General features: G+C 42.6%; 1 protein-coding gene across 24 annotated transcripts in view; it reads left to right on the top strand.

Annotated features, from left to right (window-relative positions):
* DOCK9 (dedicator of cytokinesis 9) overlaps nucleotides 1–9,368 on the top strand; it is a 276,764-nt gene extending 267,396 nt beyond the window's left edge. For 22 of the 24 annotated variants that reach the window (XM_059041955.2, XM_059041954.2, XM_059041951.2 and 19 more), the window contains 4 exons: nucleotides 1,865–2,055; nucleotides 5,290–5,390; nucleotides 5,526–5,664; nucleotides 7,608–8,870. In XM_059041955.2, the coding sequence (XP_058897938.1) occupies nucleotides 1,865–2,055; nucleotides 5,290–5,390; nucleotides 5,526–5,664; nucleotides 7,608–7,730 (554 nt within the window). In that variant the 3' untranslated portion in view covers nucleotides 7,731–8,870. Of the gene's footprint in view, nucleotides 1–1,864; nucleotides 2,056–5,289; nucleotides 5,391–5,525; nucleotides 5,665–6,564; nucleotides 8,871–9,232 lie in introns of those variants that run through there. The other 2 variants (XM_067016588.1, XM_067016592.1) reach the window with 2 other exon arrangements.
* Nucleotides 9,369–13,655: the final 4,287 nt, after the last annotated feature.

Raw genomic sequence — 13,655 nt, 5'->3', positions numbered from 1 at the left:
GGAGGCTCACGCACAGACTTGGAGTTTTCTGTATCATTACACCCCTCCTCTGCCTCTTTCACTCTCCAGTTAACCATCGTAAGGAGCAGTGACTCAGGACTTTTTTGGCTGAGTGAAATCAGCGTAATGTGGACATCTCACAGACATCGTTGGAGTTGGTTTTTCTCTCTGAAATAATGGTGCGACCGCACTGTGGCACTCAAAAACACTGTGATAACACTAATCACGTATGTTTGGACATGGCTGTTAGCTTCATGAAACGTGTGTCCTGACAAGTGAGAATGCAGCGGCCCTCCCCTCTGTAAAGCGTGTCAGTCTATCACATGCGAGTTCACCTCTGGCCGGAGGACCGTGTTCTGTCTCCCTGGCTGATAAACAGCAGCATCTAGTTCTTGTCATGTATCAAAGAAGCCTTCAGTCCGAAGAGGACTTACCAATACCAGTGTTGCCACTTAAAAACTCTGTGTCCACAAGGAACACGGAAGAAATAGTAGACACAGACCCTTGGCCTTAGATTGATAAAACATGTAGCGACTAGAACAGGCCGGTAAGTGTGTGACAGACAAGGTTGCATCACGTTGAATGTCTTTTCCAGCCTTGTTCAGACTCTGGGTAACCAGAGGGAACTCTGTGTTTTGCAGGGAGCCGGGCTGTCTCATTTTGTGATCAGTCCTTTTTGAGTAAACCCTCCCCAGCCACTTAGTAAATAGTAAAAGAATCCAAACATAACACTCCATCTTACTTTAGCTTGTTAAAAAATAAAATAAGCTTTTAAGCTTATATCTACCTGTCTATTCATAAATATATATTAAATAAGAATATTATAGATTTTTACATATACCATACAAGCAATAAGGTAGAAATGTGAAACAGTACCGAATTGGAACCAGTTATTTTTCTGTTCTTTTTTTTTTTAATATAAATTTATTTTATGTATTTATTGTTGGCTGCTTTGGGTCTTTCTTGTGGTACGCAGGCTTCTCATCGTGGGGGCTTCTCTTGTTGTGGAGCACGGGCTCAGTAGTTGTGGCTCGCAGGCTCTAGAGCTCAGGCTCAGTAGTTGTGGCGCACGGGCTTAGTTGCTCCACAGCATGTGGGATCTTCCCAGACCAGGGCTCGAACCTGTGTACCCTGTGTTGGTAGGCAGATTCTTAACCACTGTGCCTCCAGGAAAGCCTTTCTGTTCTTCTTTAAATGAACTCTTTGGTGTTGATATGTTCAGGTGTCTTATTATAGGAAAGGAAAACAATATCAAGTGGTGCTTTTTAATGTTTTTGAATCATTTAAAAGTTTTTAAATATCTTTATTATTATGCAACTCAAAGAGTTTGTGAATTTCTGCTTCATAAATACTTTGCTTGGAAATATATTCTCACGTTATTTTTCATTGATTTCTCTGGCTGTACAAACTTAAGCATGTGATTCAAAGTTGTTCTATGGCTCCAGCATATTTCTATGGAACTCTTTTCTGGACTTAATTTATTATATGATATCTCAAAACGATTTAGTCTTTATTATATTTGCAAAGCCATCTTATACCTACTAGCTCATTCAGCTCTCATAATTTCCAAGGAAGTAGTGCATTTATGGGCGAGAAAATTGAGCAGGGAATGAGAAAGTGATTTCTGCAAAGACAAACTCCTCATATTAAAGTTGACAAGAACCCAGCTCTCTTGACTTTATGTGATGGCTGTCATGCACAACGATCAACGAGGACAGTATTCTGGTTCCACGAAATACTGGCGTGTGACCTAGGCAAGCTCTGGGTTCCTTATCTGTAGCGTGGGAGTAATGATCGCTTCTACCTCGGTACTAGTGAAGCATATGCAAGCTGTGGACTCATTCTGGGCCGTGTTCCTCCACAGCCATACACTGCTTCCCTTACGTGAAGAAGCGGATCCCCGTCATGTACCAGCACCACACGGACCTGAACCCCATCGAGGTGGCCATTGACGAGATGAGTAAGAAGGTGGCCGAGCTCCGGCAGCTGTGCTCCTCGGCCGAAGTGGACATGATCAAACTGCAGCTCAAACTCCAGGGCAGTGTGAGCGTCCAGGTGAGCCGGGCGCCGGACCAAGCAAACCACAGGGCAACAGAGAACAGATCCTTAGACCCTGGGAAATTTTAGGTCGTTCACACCAGCAAGGTCCAGTGTAGATCCCTGGCTTTATCAGGTGATCCCCCTTACCTCCCTTCAATATCTGTGCAGTTTCTCCTGACACCAGAGGGGCTACGAGAGCGTCATGCTCACCAAGTTGTCTGCCAGGGGTAGGAGATGGCTCTCCATACAGCCTGGTTTTTCAGTCATTGGAGGAATTCTGGGTGCCTCATTGGAAGCATAAAGACTCTTTTAAATATAAAGAAGTGTGGATAGCTATAGGTTTTCTTACAAAACTATTGTTTTCTGGTTTCTATGAAAATTGTACCTGAAAAAGTACATTAAGTTTCACTCTCTTAATGGTATCTTTTATTAACAAAATAATTCATTTTAATATAGCCCAGCTAATCAATGTTTCCTTTATTTGTGTGTCCCGTTTAAGAAATCTATGTCAGAGATATTCTATGTTCTCTTTGTTTAGATTCCTGTGTAGGTGTGCAACCTATCTGAATTGGTTTTTGTATGTGGTAGCATATAGGGGTCAAGCCATTTTTTTTCCTATAGCTGTTCAAGTGATGTGTACCATTTATGGACAAACTCATCCTGGATCTAGGTGCTGATGACACAGATATGTTCAGTTTGTGAAAATTTATCAAGCTAAACACTTATGATATATGCACCTTTATGTTTATATAGTGCACTTCTATCATAGGGGGTTTTTTTTCAGGTATTTTACTTATATCATTTCCTAAGAAATTAGTAGATGTTAAATCACTCCCTCCAGGCACCAGCATGCTTCTTGCTTTATTGATGTTTTTAAATGTATATAAATAATTCTAGCATCTGCTTTATGCATATGTATATATTCCCATATCCAATTATTTTCTCTTTCTGGAAGGGTGTGTTTATGAAAGTTACATATAGATTGTAGTATAATGGTTTCATTTCCTGAAGTCAGCTTTTGTCAGCTTTTTATCAGATCCATGCTGAGCTGTTAACCTAACATTTTTCTAAATGTCATTCACTGCAAAAGTTTTCACAGATGTTTTCAACCTCTTCCCTTATGGCCCAAAAAACTAATGTGCCAAAATAAGTTATCGAGCGAATATGATAAATATTCCAGCCACATGATTGATTAGATAATGGGCCAGAGGCCAAAATTTTCTGCAGCTTAAAACAAAACCTGCCCTGGGAACATCCAGCCTCTATCTAAGGCCAGTGGAGGAGTGTGTGTGCCAGTAAGGGATGGGGCTGGACAGGTCTAGCCTTCTAAAGGGCAAAGTGTGCCCTGCCATTTGATAGTGACCTTGAGGGGTTTTTTTGTTTTTAATTTAATTAATTTATTTTTTATACAGCAGGTTCTTATTAGTTATCTATTTTATCCATATTAGTATCTACATGTCAATCCCAATCTCCCAGTTCATCCCACCCCCACCCCCACCCACCCCACTTTCCCCACTTGGTGTCCATACGTTTGTTCTCTACATCTTTGTCTCTATTTCTGCCTTGCAAACTGGTTCATCTGTACCATTTTTCTAGATTCCACATACATGCGTTAATATACGATATTTGTTTTTCTCTTTCTGACTTACTTCACTCCGTATGACAGTCTCTAGGAGTGACCTTAGAGTTTTATAAATGCCCGATCATCTTTAAAAGCAAAGAATTCGGGCTTCCCTGGTGGCGCAGTGTTTGCGAGTCCGCCTGCCGATGCAGGGGATACGGGTTCGTGCCCTGGTCCGGGAAGATCCCACGTGCCGCGGAGCGGCTGGGCCCGTGAGCCATGGCCGCTGAGCCTGTGCTTCTGGAGCCTGTGCTCTGCAACGGGAGAGGCCACAACAGTGAGAGGCCCGCGTACTGCAAAAAAAAAAAAAAATAAAAAAAAATAAAAATAAATAAAAGCAAAGAATTCCATGATGAAATGAGGAGATTAAGTTTATACACGTGCACCCTCCAGGGTAACAACAAAGCTGGAGTCAGGGGAAATGAACTTTATTGTTTTATTTGTGTGTTTCTTTAATTCTTCCACCAAGAGCCTCTGGGGTTGCTATTGTACAGGACAGAGCCATCAGGTGGCTCCGTGATTCTGCACTCCACTCCAAGATCTTGTTATGCTGGACTTTATGAAGTCTCATCAGCTTCCCTTCTGCATCTTCTTAAAACTGAACATACGTATCGTTCTGGATAATCCTTCATTTGGGTTACCTTTAGGTTGTTAACAGAGCTCTCCACACATATCCAGTAATCATATCCTGTCATCACCAAGGGTTAGCTAGTTATCCCTGGCTCAGAGGGCCCCACCTCTAATGTCTGTGCCCTCTGTCTCCCCACCTCTGGTGTGAATTCTCTCGGCTGTTACTGTGCAAGTCCTGTACACTGTGGACCAGGACCATGGCCCGTCCCCTTCACCGACAGCCACAGACAAGACAGACAGCCCTCCCTACTTACCTTCCAAGTCCACCAGACCTCCCAGGAAAAATCATGCACTAATCACATGGTCAGGACCTTTCCCAATATGTCTCAGGTGTCTGGAACTTTCTCCTTCCCATCCAGTGTGTCTAACCTTCTTTATCTCAACACTCCCACGTTTCCTCAGCGAACTCTTCTTGGTGAATTAAAGGAGACATGCAGGGCTCTGGTTCGCTAATCCTGTTGCTAAATGCCCCAAATCTTTGTCTTTCCAGCCCACCTGAATGGTTAGTTCATTTGAGGTTAGCAGATCAGCTTGCCCATGGCTATCTACACAATTCCATGAAGTGAACAGTTGGTTTTTTAAAACTGGCTCATATGCTTAATTTTTCAACTTTCATTGCACTCACCAGATTGACCCCTTAGTTCAGTGTCATGTAGCACAAATACCAATTGGAAGACTTGGGCTCTGATCTCAGGTGTTTTGCTTATTGGCTGTTCGACCTTGAACGGGTCCTTGAGTTTTCCAAGCATTGGTTCTTCCTACATAAAATGAACCATCATCACAAGTGCCCTAAGGATGGCTGAGATGATAAAATCAAATAGCTTATAACATCATGAGCTTTATTCATGGTTTCCTCTTTGGGTTCCTAAGTTCCTGGAGGGCAGAGGTCATGACTAACTCACTCAAGCAGCATTTTTAGCAAATGCCAACTGAAACTAAATTAATGATAATTGGTATTTTCTTCATAACGTAATTTACAACCTTTGTTCTTTATCTAGGTCAATGCTGGTCCACTAGCATATGCCCGAGCTTTCTTAGATGACACAAACACAAAAAGATATCCTGACAATAAAGTGAAGTTGCTTAAAGAAGTTTTCAGGTAAAGCACACGGGAAATGTCTCTTTTTCTTCAAGTATTGATCATTTCTGTGCTCCCTCAAGAAAGAGATCCTACCAGTTGGACTCATCCTTTGTTCTGTACATGCCTTGATTTCCCTCTCCCACACCATTCCAGGCAATTTGTGGAAGCTTGCGGTCAAGCCTTAGCGGTAAATGAACGGCTGATCAAAGAGGACCAGTTAGAGTATCAGGAGGAAATGAAGGCCAACTACAGGGAAATGACAAAAGAGCTTTCTGAAATCATGCATGAGCAGGTAGGTGCCACCCTGGAGTGCTTCTCATTTTTAGGGAGCACACATCAGTTGGGGTCTCAAGTGCCCCCAGTAATGGCCTAAACCCTCCGACGTCCTTCCAGAATTTTGCTCTCTGAAGGACAGTGTAGCATGCGGCACTGCCGCTACTACCTAACCGTGGGTACTTGGGGAGCGGCTAACATTGTGCTCGCCCGTCATTGTCTAATGTGACCAGAGGAGACCAGCACCCTCCTCCTCTTTATCACTTAATCTAGCTCAAAAACACCTCACATTAAAAAAAAACACCAATACCGTTCCTGGAAGTTTCTTTATTCACCCAGTCCTTTGGAAGAACAGGGTTTACCAGCCTGGTGTAAGGAATTCTCTGTTGTAGTAAGTGTCTTTCACCATTTAAAAAGATAGGGTCGTTCAGTTTTTTACTGTTTACGGCTGACCTGGGTGCCCTCGTGGGTTCCTCAAGGCTACTTCTTTATTCCTTGTCATTGTGGGCAGCTTTCCTGATTACACTGCTACTATCGTCTTCCTGTATGAATTCCTTTTGGTATGGTTACATATGTGGGCTCAGTGGTCGTCAGGGGGGACAGCTGCCCAGGGAACTGAGTGAATCTCAAAGGCCGTCTCCTATTGCTTCCTGAGGGGTCTGTTCTCCAGCAACCACAGCGGCTTCCTCGAGTCGTGGACTCAGTCTTTACGATTAGTGTTGGCACCCTGACGGCACATACTGCTTCTGTCTGTCCCCTGTGGCGCTGGCTTTCACTTCGCAAAATGGAAGCCAAGACCGTGTGTGTCAGTTAACATACCATGTGATGGTTTAGTGAGAAGGATTCTCTTGTAGGAAACTAACTTAAATGTCTAAGCTTTAACTTGCTTTTTTTTCCTCCTCCATGCTCACACATTCAGATGGGATGGTAATGTCATTTTTAAATTTTATTTCTCTGGATCTTGATAACTGGCTCACATAAAGTTATTACTGAGTTTGGGCAACTGCAGACATTGACATAATGACCATGCACGTGCAAAAAGAAGCCCTCTTCTGGGCATTTAGAAAAGTAGGAAAACAAAATGGAATAAACATGTGAATCATTAAGCAGAAAGAGAGGGTCTCATGGGAACAAGTTTTTGGAGGAAGCTCAATGTCTTTTCCATGGGGACTCCAGACAGGATGGAGAGCTTGATCAGTGGGTGCCAGCATTTGGCACTAGAAAAGATGAAAGTAGGAAGAAAATTGTGGGCTGAGAATATTAAAATAAACTCCCAGATTGTATGGACACAATGCCATGCTGTGCTCTAAACTACACCTTGAACTTTCCATTATCTCAACAACTATGAAGATTAAACTTTGAACCCTTGAGCAAAAAGAGTCATGACCTGGAGTAGACTTGCGTTTGGATTTTCCAGGGGAAGCCTCTGAGTATGTATGTTCTTCTCAGTTTCCACCTGGCAATAGCTCAAGTCTTGCACTTAGAATTCTTCCCTGCATTACTGAGCGTGAAAGAGACTTGATCAGGGTCAGCGAGGCAGCCACTCTCTTGCTCCCAGGATAGAAATCTGTAAGACCCTAAGAGAAGGAGCTGGTAGAGAACACCGATGCTCCAGATTCAATTTAAAAAGACTTTTCCAGGGGACAAGGCCAGGTCGTGTCCCCATCAAGTATGTGTAGGATAGGCCTTAAGGTGCCTTATAACCTGGTGAGGTTAGAAGACTCTCTACTCACTAACCTGGAAAGGAAACAAAACATGTTGTTCTTGACTTTCTCCTTATAATCCTGATCTGAGAAACGTCATTTATGAGGTGAGCTAACACGCTCCCCTCTGCAAACCGCCAAAGCCAAGCTCTCTGAGGGCACCAGCACTCACAGTAACAGTGGCCACTGGATGATAAATGTGAGAAGTGTCATTTGGAGCAGTTTACACTTGGGTAACCTTGTGTTTCTGTGCCTCGAGATTTGCCCCCTGGAGGAGAAGACCAGCGTTTTGCCAAATTCCCTTCACATCTTCAACGCCATCAGTGGGACTCCAACAAGCACGCTGGTTCACGGCATGACCAGCTCGTCCTCCGTGGTGTGACTTCATCTCGTGGACCGCGTGTTGGGACTTGCTTTGTCATTTGCAGACTCAGGATGACCTCCAAAGCTAATCACTGGGCACGTGCGAGACACGGGGAGACCGGGCACAAGGAGCAGTCGAGGGGGCGCGAGAAGGGAAAGAAAGACCGTGTTATTTCATGGCGGATGTTCTGGAGGAGTCAGAGGAGAGTACACATACTGTTTCAAACCTTGCTGGCAATATTCAACATTTTCATTATGTCTTAACAGAGGTATGTGGTGGACACTCGTAAGCTGGAGTTAAATTGTACTCTTCCTTACAGAGTAGTATTAAAAATAAACGGCCTGGAGAAAACAAGTATTCTGGAAAGCACTGAAATCGAGGCTGGGGTAACCTTTTGCCTCTAGGCTAAGCTGGAAAATCTTGAAAATATTTTTTTTTTCCTGTGGCACATTCAGGTTGAATACAAGAACTATTTTTGTGACTAGTTTTTGATGACCTAAGGGAACCGACCATTGTAATTTTTGTACCAGTGAACCCGGAGGTTTAGTGCTTTTATACTCATTTACTTGCATTTAAAAAATATGAAAGCTTAAGGAACTATGTGAGCTTAAGACGAGTCAAGCCGTTTAGAACCAAAGGCCTGTATTAATAAACACAACTATGCTAAACATTTAAAGTAGTACAGTATACTGTTATGTACATAGAGTTTGTTAATACAGTCTTGGCATTGTGTACATACACGTATGACATTTCTACATTTTTAATACTCCCATCAGCTTCCGCATAAAGTTTAATTGTGACAGATTTGTGTTGTTCTTAGTATACGCAATACACTTGACTTTACTGTTTTATTCTTGTACATAAAAAAAGTGCAATATGGAGATGTATACAGTCTTTGCTATGTTAGGTTTATAAACTGTTTTAAAGATTTCATCCTTTTGCCAAAATGGTGGAGTATGTCATTGGTAAATCATAAATCCTGTGGTGAATAGTGGTGTAATGTAAAGCTTTCACCATGTTATATTTTCTTTTCAGACATTAATTTAGTAATTTTATATTTGGGAAAAATAAAGGTTTTTAATTTTATTTAACTAGAATCTCTGCCCTGCTGTAATTAAACATTCTGTACCACAGCTGTATTAAAAATAATATTGCTGATTTTCCGGTAGTGAGTATTGGGTATTTATTGTCTGACAGTCCTAAGAGGGGCAGGATATTGAAATATTTGGGGGTGAAATGTGGTAAAAGAAATTTGCTTTAAAATACCTAAGGGGGAAAAAAAGAGGGTAGGTAGATGACAAATGTTGGTAATTGTGGAAGCTGAGGCTGGGTACGTTTCTCTGCCTTTGTGTAAGTTTCCACGGTACAGATTTCAAGAGGCAGGGCTAGGGGCCAGATCTTCCAGGGGATGTGGATAAATGCTTTGTGACACTGCAGTCTGGCTCTGAATTCTACTGGTTGTTCCCAAGTATACATAGACAAGTTAATACCTCTGCCTCTTCCTCTTCAACTCCACCGAGGTCTCCGTCTTTGCCGTCTCCCCGCTTGCTCTGAAGGCGAGTACTGTGGGGTAGGGCGGTCGTCCATCCCAGCAGTGCATCAGCGGCCAGGCGTGCCCACACTTCCCGTGCCCTACCTCGTCATCAGCGCTGAAGCCGGGTCAAGTGATGCCGCAGACTGCAGGTGCTGGTCCTGCCCGTGGGGCGCCCAGGGACCCAGCAGAGGAGCCACTCAGCCTCAGAGTCCCCGTGATGGAAGAAAGAGGAGTCTTTCACAAGAAATAAAATAGCTGGTGTTCCTCCTTGCAGGGTTTTGGAGGCTGTCTTTTTTCATAACCAGTTGAGGAAGGAAACCATGATGCTGTGTACATCCTGAGCACCCAGATGCCAAGGGCCTTTTGGGGTCTTTGGAACTTCTGTGCCAGTGGGCAAGGCTGTATTGTACAGATGGCGACAAGGTCAGGAGGAAGAGACGTGAGGAGTTACGACAGCTCACCAGGCTGCAGCCCATTCATTAGTGGATCCAGACTTAGGGCTTGAGGAGATTCTCTGTGTTTGCCCTGAGTCTCTGACATGTCAGCCCCGTGTAATAAACCTTGACTCTCCCTAACACCAGCAGGGATAGGGATAAGAGTCTGTCTCCCTTGTCGCCGCCGAGCTGGATTTCCTGGTCACAGATGCCTCATTTAGAAGCCATAAAACGCAAGTCATCGTGCAGTAAGATAAATACATCAAGAAGGAGCTAACTTGCTATCTGGTAGTTAAACTTGGAAAGTAGTTTGTACAGATTTCATGTCAGATAAGATTCAGCTTGGAAGGTGACCAGCCCTCACTAATTACAACAGTGGAGAAAGGAACCATCTCAGAGATGAAGACATCTGTTGACCCTGCACTGAAACACATTCACATCAATTAAAAACCTCATTTAGGGCTTCCCTGGTGGCGCAGTGGTTGAGAATCCGCCTGCCGATGCAGGGGATACGGGTTCGTGCCCCGGTCCGGGAAGATCCCACATGCCGCGGAGTGGCTGGGCCCGTGAGCCATGGCCGCTGAGCCTGTGCGTCCGGAGCCTGCGCTCCGCAACGGGAGAGGCCACAACGGTGAGAGGCCCGCGTACCACCAAAAAAAAAAAAAAAAAAAAACCTCATTTAGTTTATGCGTAAAATTTTAATTTTGGTATAAAGTTACACATTAAAGTAGCAGTTTATTGGGGAAAATTGTGTTTTTTAACATTAAGAAGTCTTTATTGCTAATTTTCAATAAATTTTTAAATGTTTTCCATAGATCTTATTTATTCTTTTTTTTTATTGAGGTAAAATATACATAACATGAAATTTACCATTTTAACCATTTTTAAGTGTACAGTTCAGTGGCATTAAGTGCATTCTTATTGTTGTGCAACTATCACCACCATTTATCTACGGAACTTTTTCATATTCCCAAACAGAAACTCTGTACTCATTAAACAAGAACTCCCTATTCCCCCTTAGGGAAAATTCTTTGAAGTAACTTTGGAATTAAAACACTATTCAGTGCTTTATCAGGGATATTTGCCACCTGGGAACTAACTCTAGGTAGTATACATAAATAAAGTCAGCCCCTTGCATGGAGAAAGCTGCTGAGAGTAGGAATGTGAAATTAAAAGGTGACTTATGTAATAATCATTGGGATTTACATAACCATATGTCAGAGTTACTCAGTGTAGAAACTCTGTTCAAAAACATTTTGATTTCCATCAACAGGGGATTGTTTGCATAAACTATTGTACATCTACACAGTGATTCCACTGTGTAGCTATAAAAAGGGATTAATATCTCTGTTTACTGCTCCGGAGTGATCTTCAAGATACCATATGTACAAAACACAAGACAGAGAAAAGTGCAAATAGTGTGCTACCCATTATTTAAGAAAGGAGGGAAAAGTAAGCAGAGGTAATTGTTTTTTTTTTAGATGGAAGAGAAAAATCAAAAAAGAAAAGTTTTAAGTTATTACCTATATGGGGCGAGAGGGAATAATACATAGCGGACAGAGTTAGAAGATTAACCTGTTCAAATATAATGTGCTTCAGAGATTTGGCTCTAGAACCATGTGAATATTTACAAAATTATTAAGATAAATTTTTGATTCCTAAGAATTGAAAGCAAAATGAAATAACTCAACATAACCACATATACAGTTGATGACACAGATACATAGGAATTATTTCAAATGACTTTAAAGTACAGGAATTTCACTGTGCATCTCTAGTGACATGTACCCTAAGGACAAAAATAGTAGCAACCAATAAATAAATGATTGGTTAATAAACAACATTTTCAGTAATTGTTTTGTTTTGTGGAAGTGGTGTTTTGTTTTTGTGAGATTATATTGTCATTCTGAGACTGTTGTGTGTTTACTGCTGGAGAAAGTCAACGAGTGATTATGTGGATACCATTAGGAACCCAGTTTTCGGCATGGGAGAAAAAAAAGTTACATCTATAAGACAAAAATAGGTTAAATTAAAACCCTTTAGTTCGAATTTGATATGGAGATACGAACTTGAACTCATCATATATTTATCTTAAATACACACTTATTTCCTCACTTGGTTAACTGAAAAGACTTAAAAACAATGACCAAGCCAGTAGCTAATGAGCACCTCGAAGTGCCCAAATTGTGGTCTCAATACCTTTCTGACCCAAACTGTCCAGGCTCCATGGAGAATGGCTGATTCTAGATTTAGGGCAGAAAATGTCCAAGGTGAGTCTGGAGCGTCTTCTCATACCTGACTTCCATGGGACTGGCAAAGACACCACAGACCCTGTGAAAAGAATTTCAAGAAGCTCCTTCTAGGTAGATATGGGATGAACATAAACAAGAATAATAATAGCAGTGGGTTAAAATTATATAATTAAGTTCATGATGATACTAGAAAAATAAAGACTAGCAACTATTGAAGGAGCTAATATTACCAAGAAAGGCGAAGAGGTGATACATGCCTCATGATAGAAGTACACACCACCATCTATGACGGAGTCTTGCCAAAAACTATAACCTGAATCTTATCAAGCCTGTGAATCTAACCACCAGTTCCCTGGGAAATACAGGACACAGTGGAACATGTTAAATGACACCACGGGGAATGCAATCAGCAAAATCTAATTCTGTGAGAAGCTCTGTAGAACAAACGATCTGATTTCTTCAGTAAATTTCAAGAAAAAAGAGATGGAGAGGGCACTTGTATGTTAAAAGAAATTCAAGGTTCTCTTGATACGGTTTATATACTATATAAAGTAGATAAACTTTTCCCTATCCCTTCTACTAAGTACAACTAAAAACCCTGGCTGGACATTATACATTAAAAAAAACAAACAAACATAAGAAGACTCTGAAAGGTAAAGTGAAGGAAACAGACCAGCCAGCAACATTTGGACCCAAAGAATGATAACAGTGGTAAGCCCCTCAGTTTTTCTGTTTTTTTTTTTAAATTTTGTTCAAAAATTGCATATGGATGAGGCTGCATGTCGTCCGGCAAGTGACCGGGGCGTGTCACGCTGCACAGACATTGAGAAACAGGCACCAGTCTGGAGCTGGCTCCTTCCGTGTCCACACATGACTTGAGCGAACTTATTTTTCACTCTGTCCCTCCCTCCACAAGGCAGGGATAAAGCCATATCACCTCCTACCTCAGGTGGGGGTGGTATGCGTATTAAAGGGGGACCTTCAAGGCAGAAAAGGAATGCCCTCCTCTTGTTTGGAAAAGCGAGAACAGTGGTTACAATGGTGCCTTGAAGTCAGTGTCAATTAGAGTTTGCTGGAATGTAGACCCACTGGTTGGGATCTGGGTGGTGACATCTACAGGTATGCTGGCGTTAGTCACCTGGGATTTACCTGTTTTATAAGTCAGGGTGCTCCAGAGGAACGGAACCACTAAGCCGCGTGCGCGTGTGTGCACACCTGTGTGTGTGTGTGTGTAAAGATTTATTTTAAGGAACTGGCTCACACAGTTATGGAAGCCAGCAATTCCCAAGATCCGTAGGGTGGAGTGAGTCAGAAGCAGGAGACGCAGGAAGAGCCAATGGGGTCGTTCTAGTCTGAAGCCCAGCAGGCTGGAGACACAGGAAGCGCCGATGTTTCATTCTGAGTCCAGAGGCAGGAAAGAAAGCCGGTGTTCCGTTCAGAGGCTGTCAGGCGGGACGAGTGCTCGCTTACTCTGGAGAGGGTCAGCCTTTTGGACTATTCCGGCCCTCAGCTGACTGGGCCGAGCCCGTCACACTAAGGGAAGCAACCTGCTTGACTCCGCCTACTGACTTAAGTGTTAACCTCATCCAAAAACCCCCAGAATAACGTTTGGCCAAATATCTGGGCACCCCATGGCCCAGTCAACTTGACGCACAAAATTAACCCTCACCTGCGTGATCTGTGCTTTGTAAAGGGAACCACGGGTGAAGAAATGAGGCTGAGT

This window comes from Kogia breviceps, chromosome 16 (genome assembly GCF_026419965.1).
Source record: "Kogia breviceps isolate mKogBre1 chromosome 16, mKogBre1 haplotype 1, whole genome shotgun sequence".
NCBI classification, from domain to species: domain Eukaryota; kingdom Metazoa; phylum Chordata; class Mammalia; order Artiodactyla; family Physeteridae; genus Kogia; species Kogia breviceps.
The sequence above is the reverse complement of the archived record's forward strand: the minus strand, read 5'-3'. Positions and strand labels throughout refer to the sequence as shown.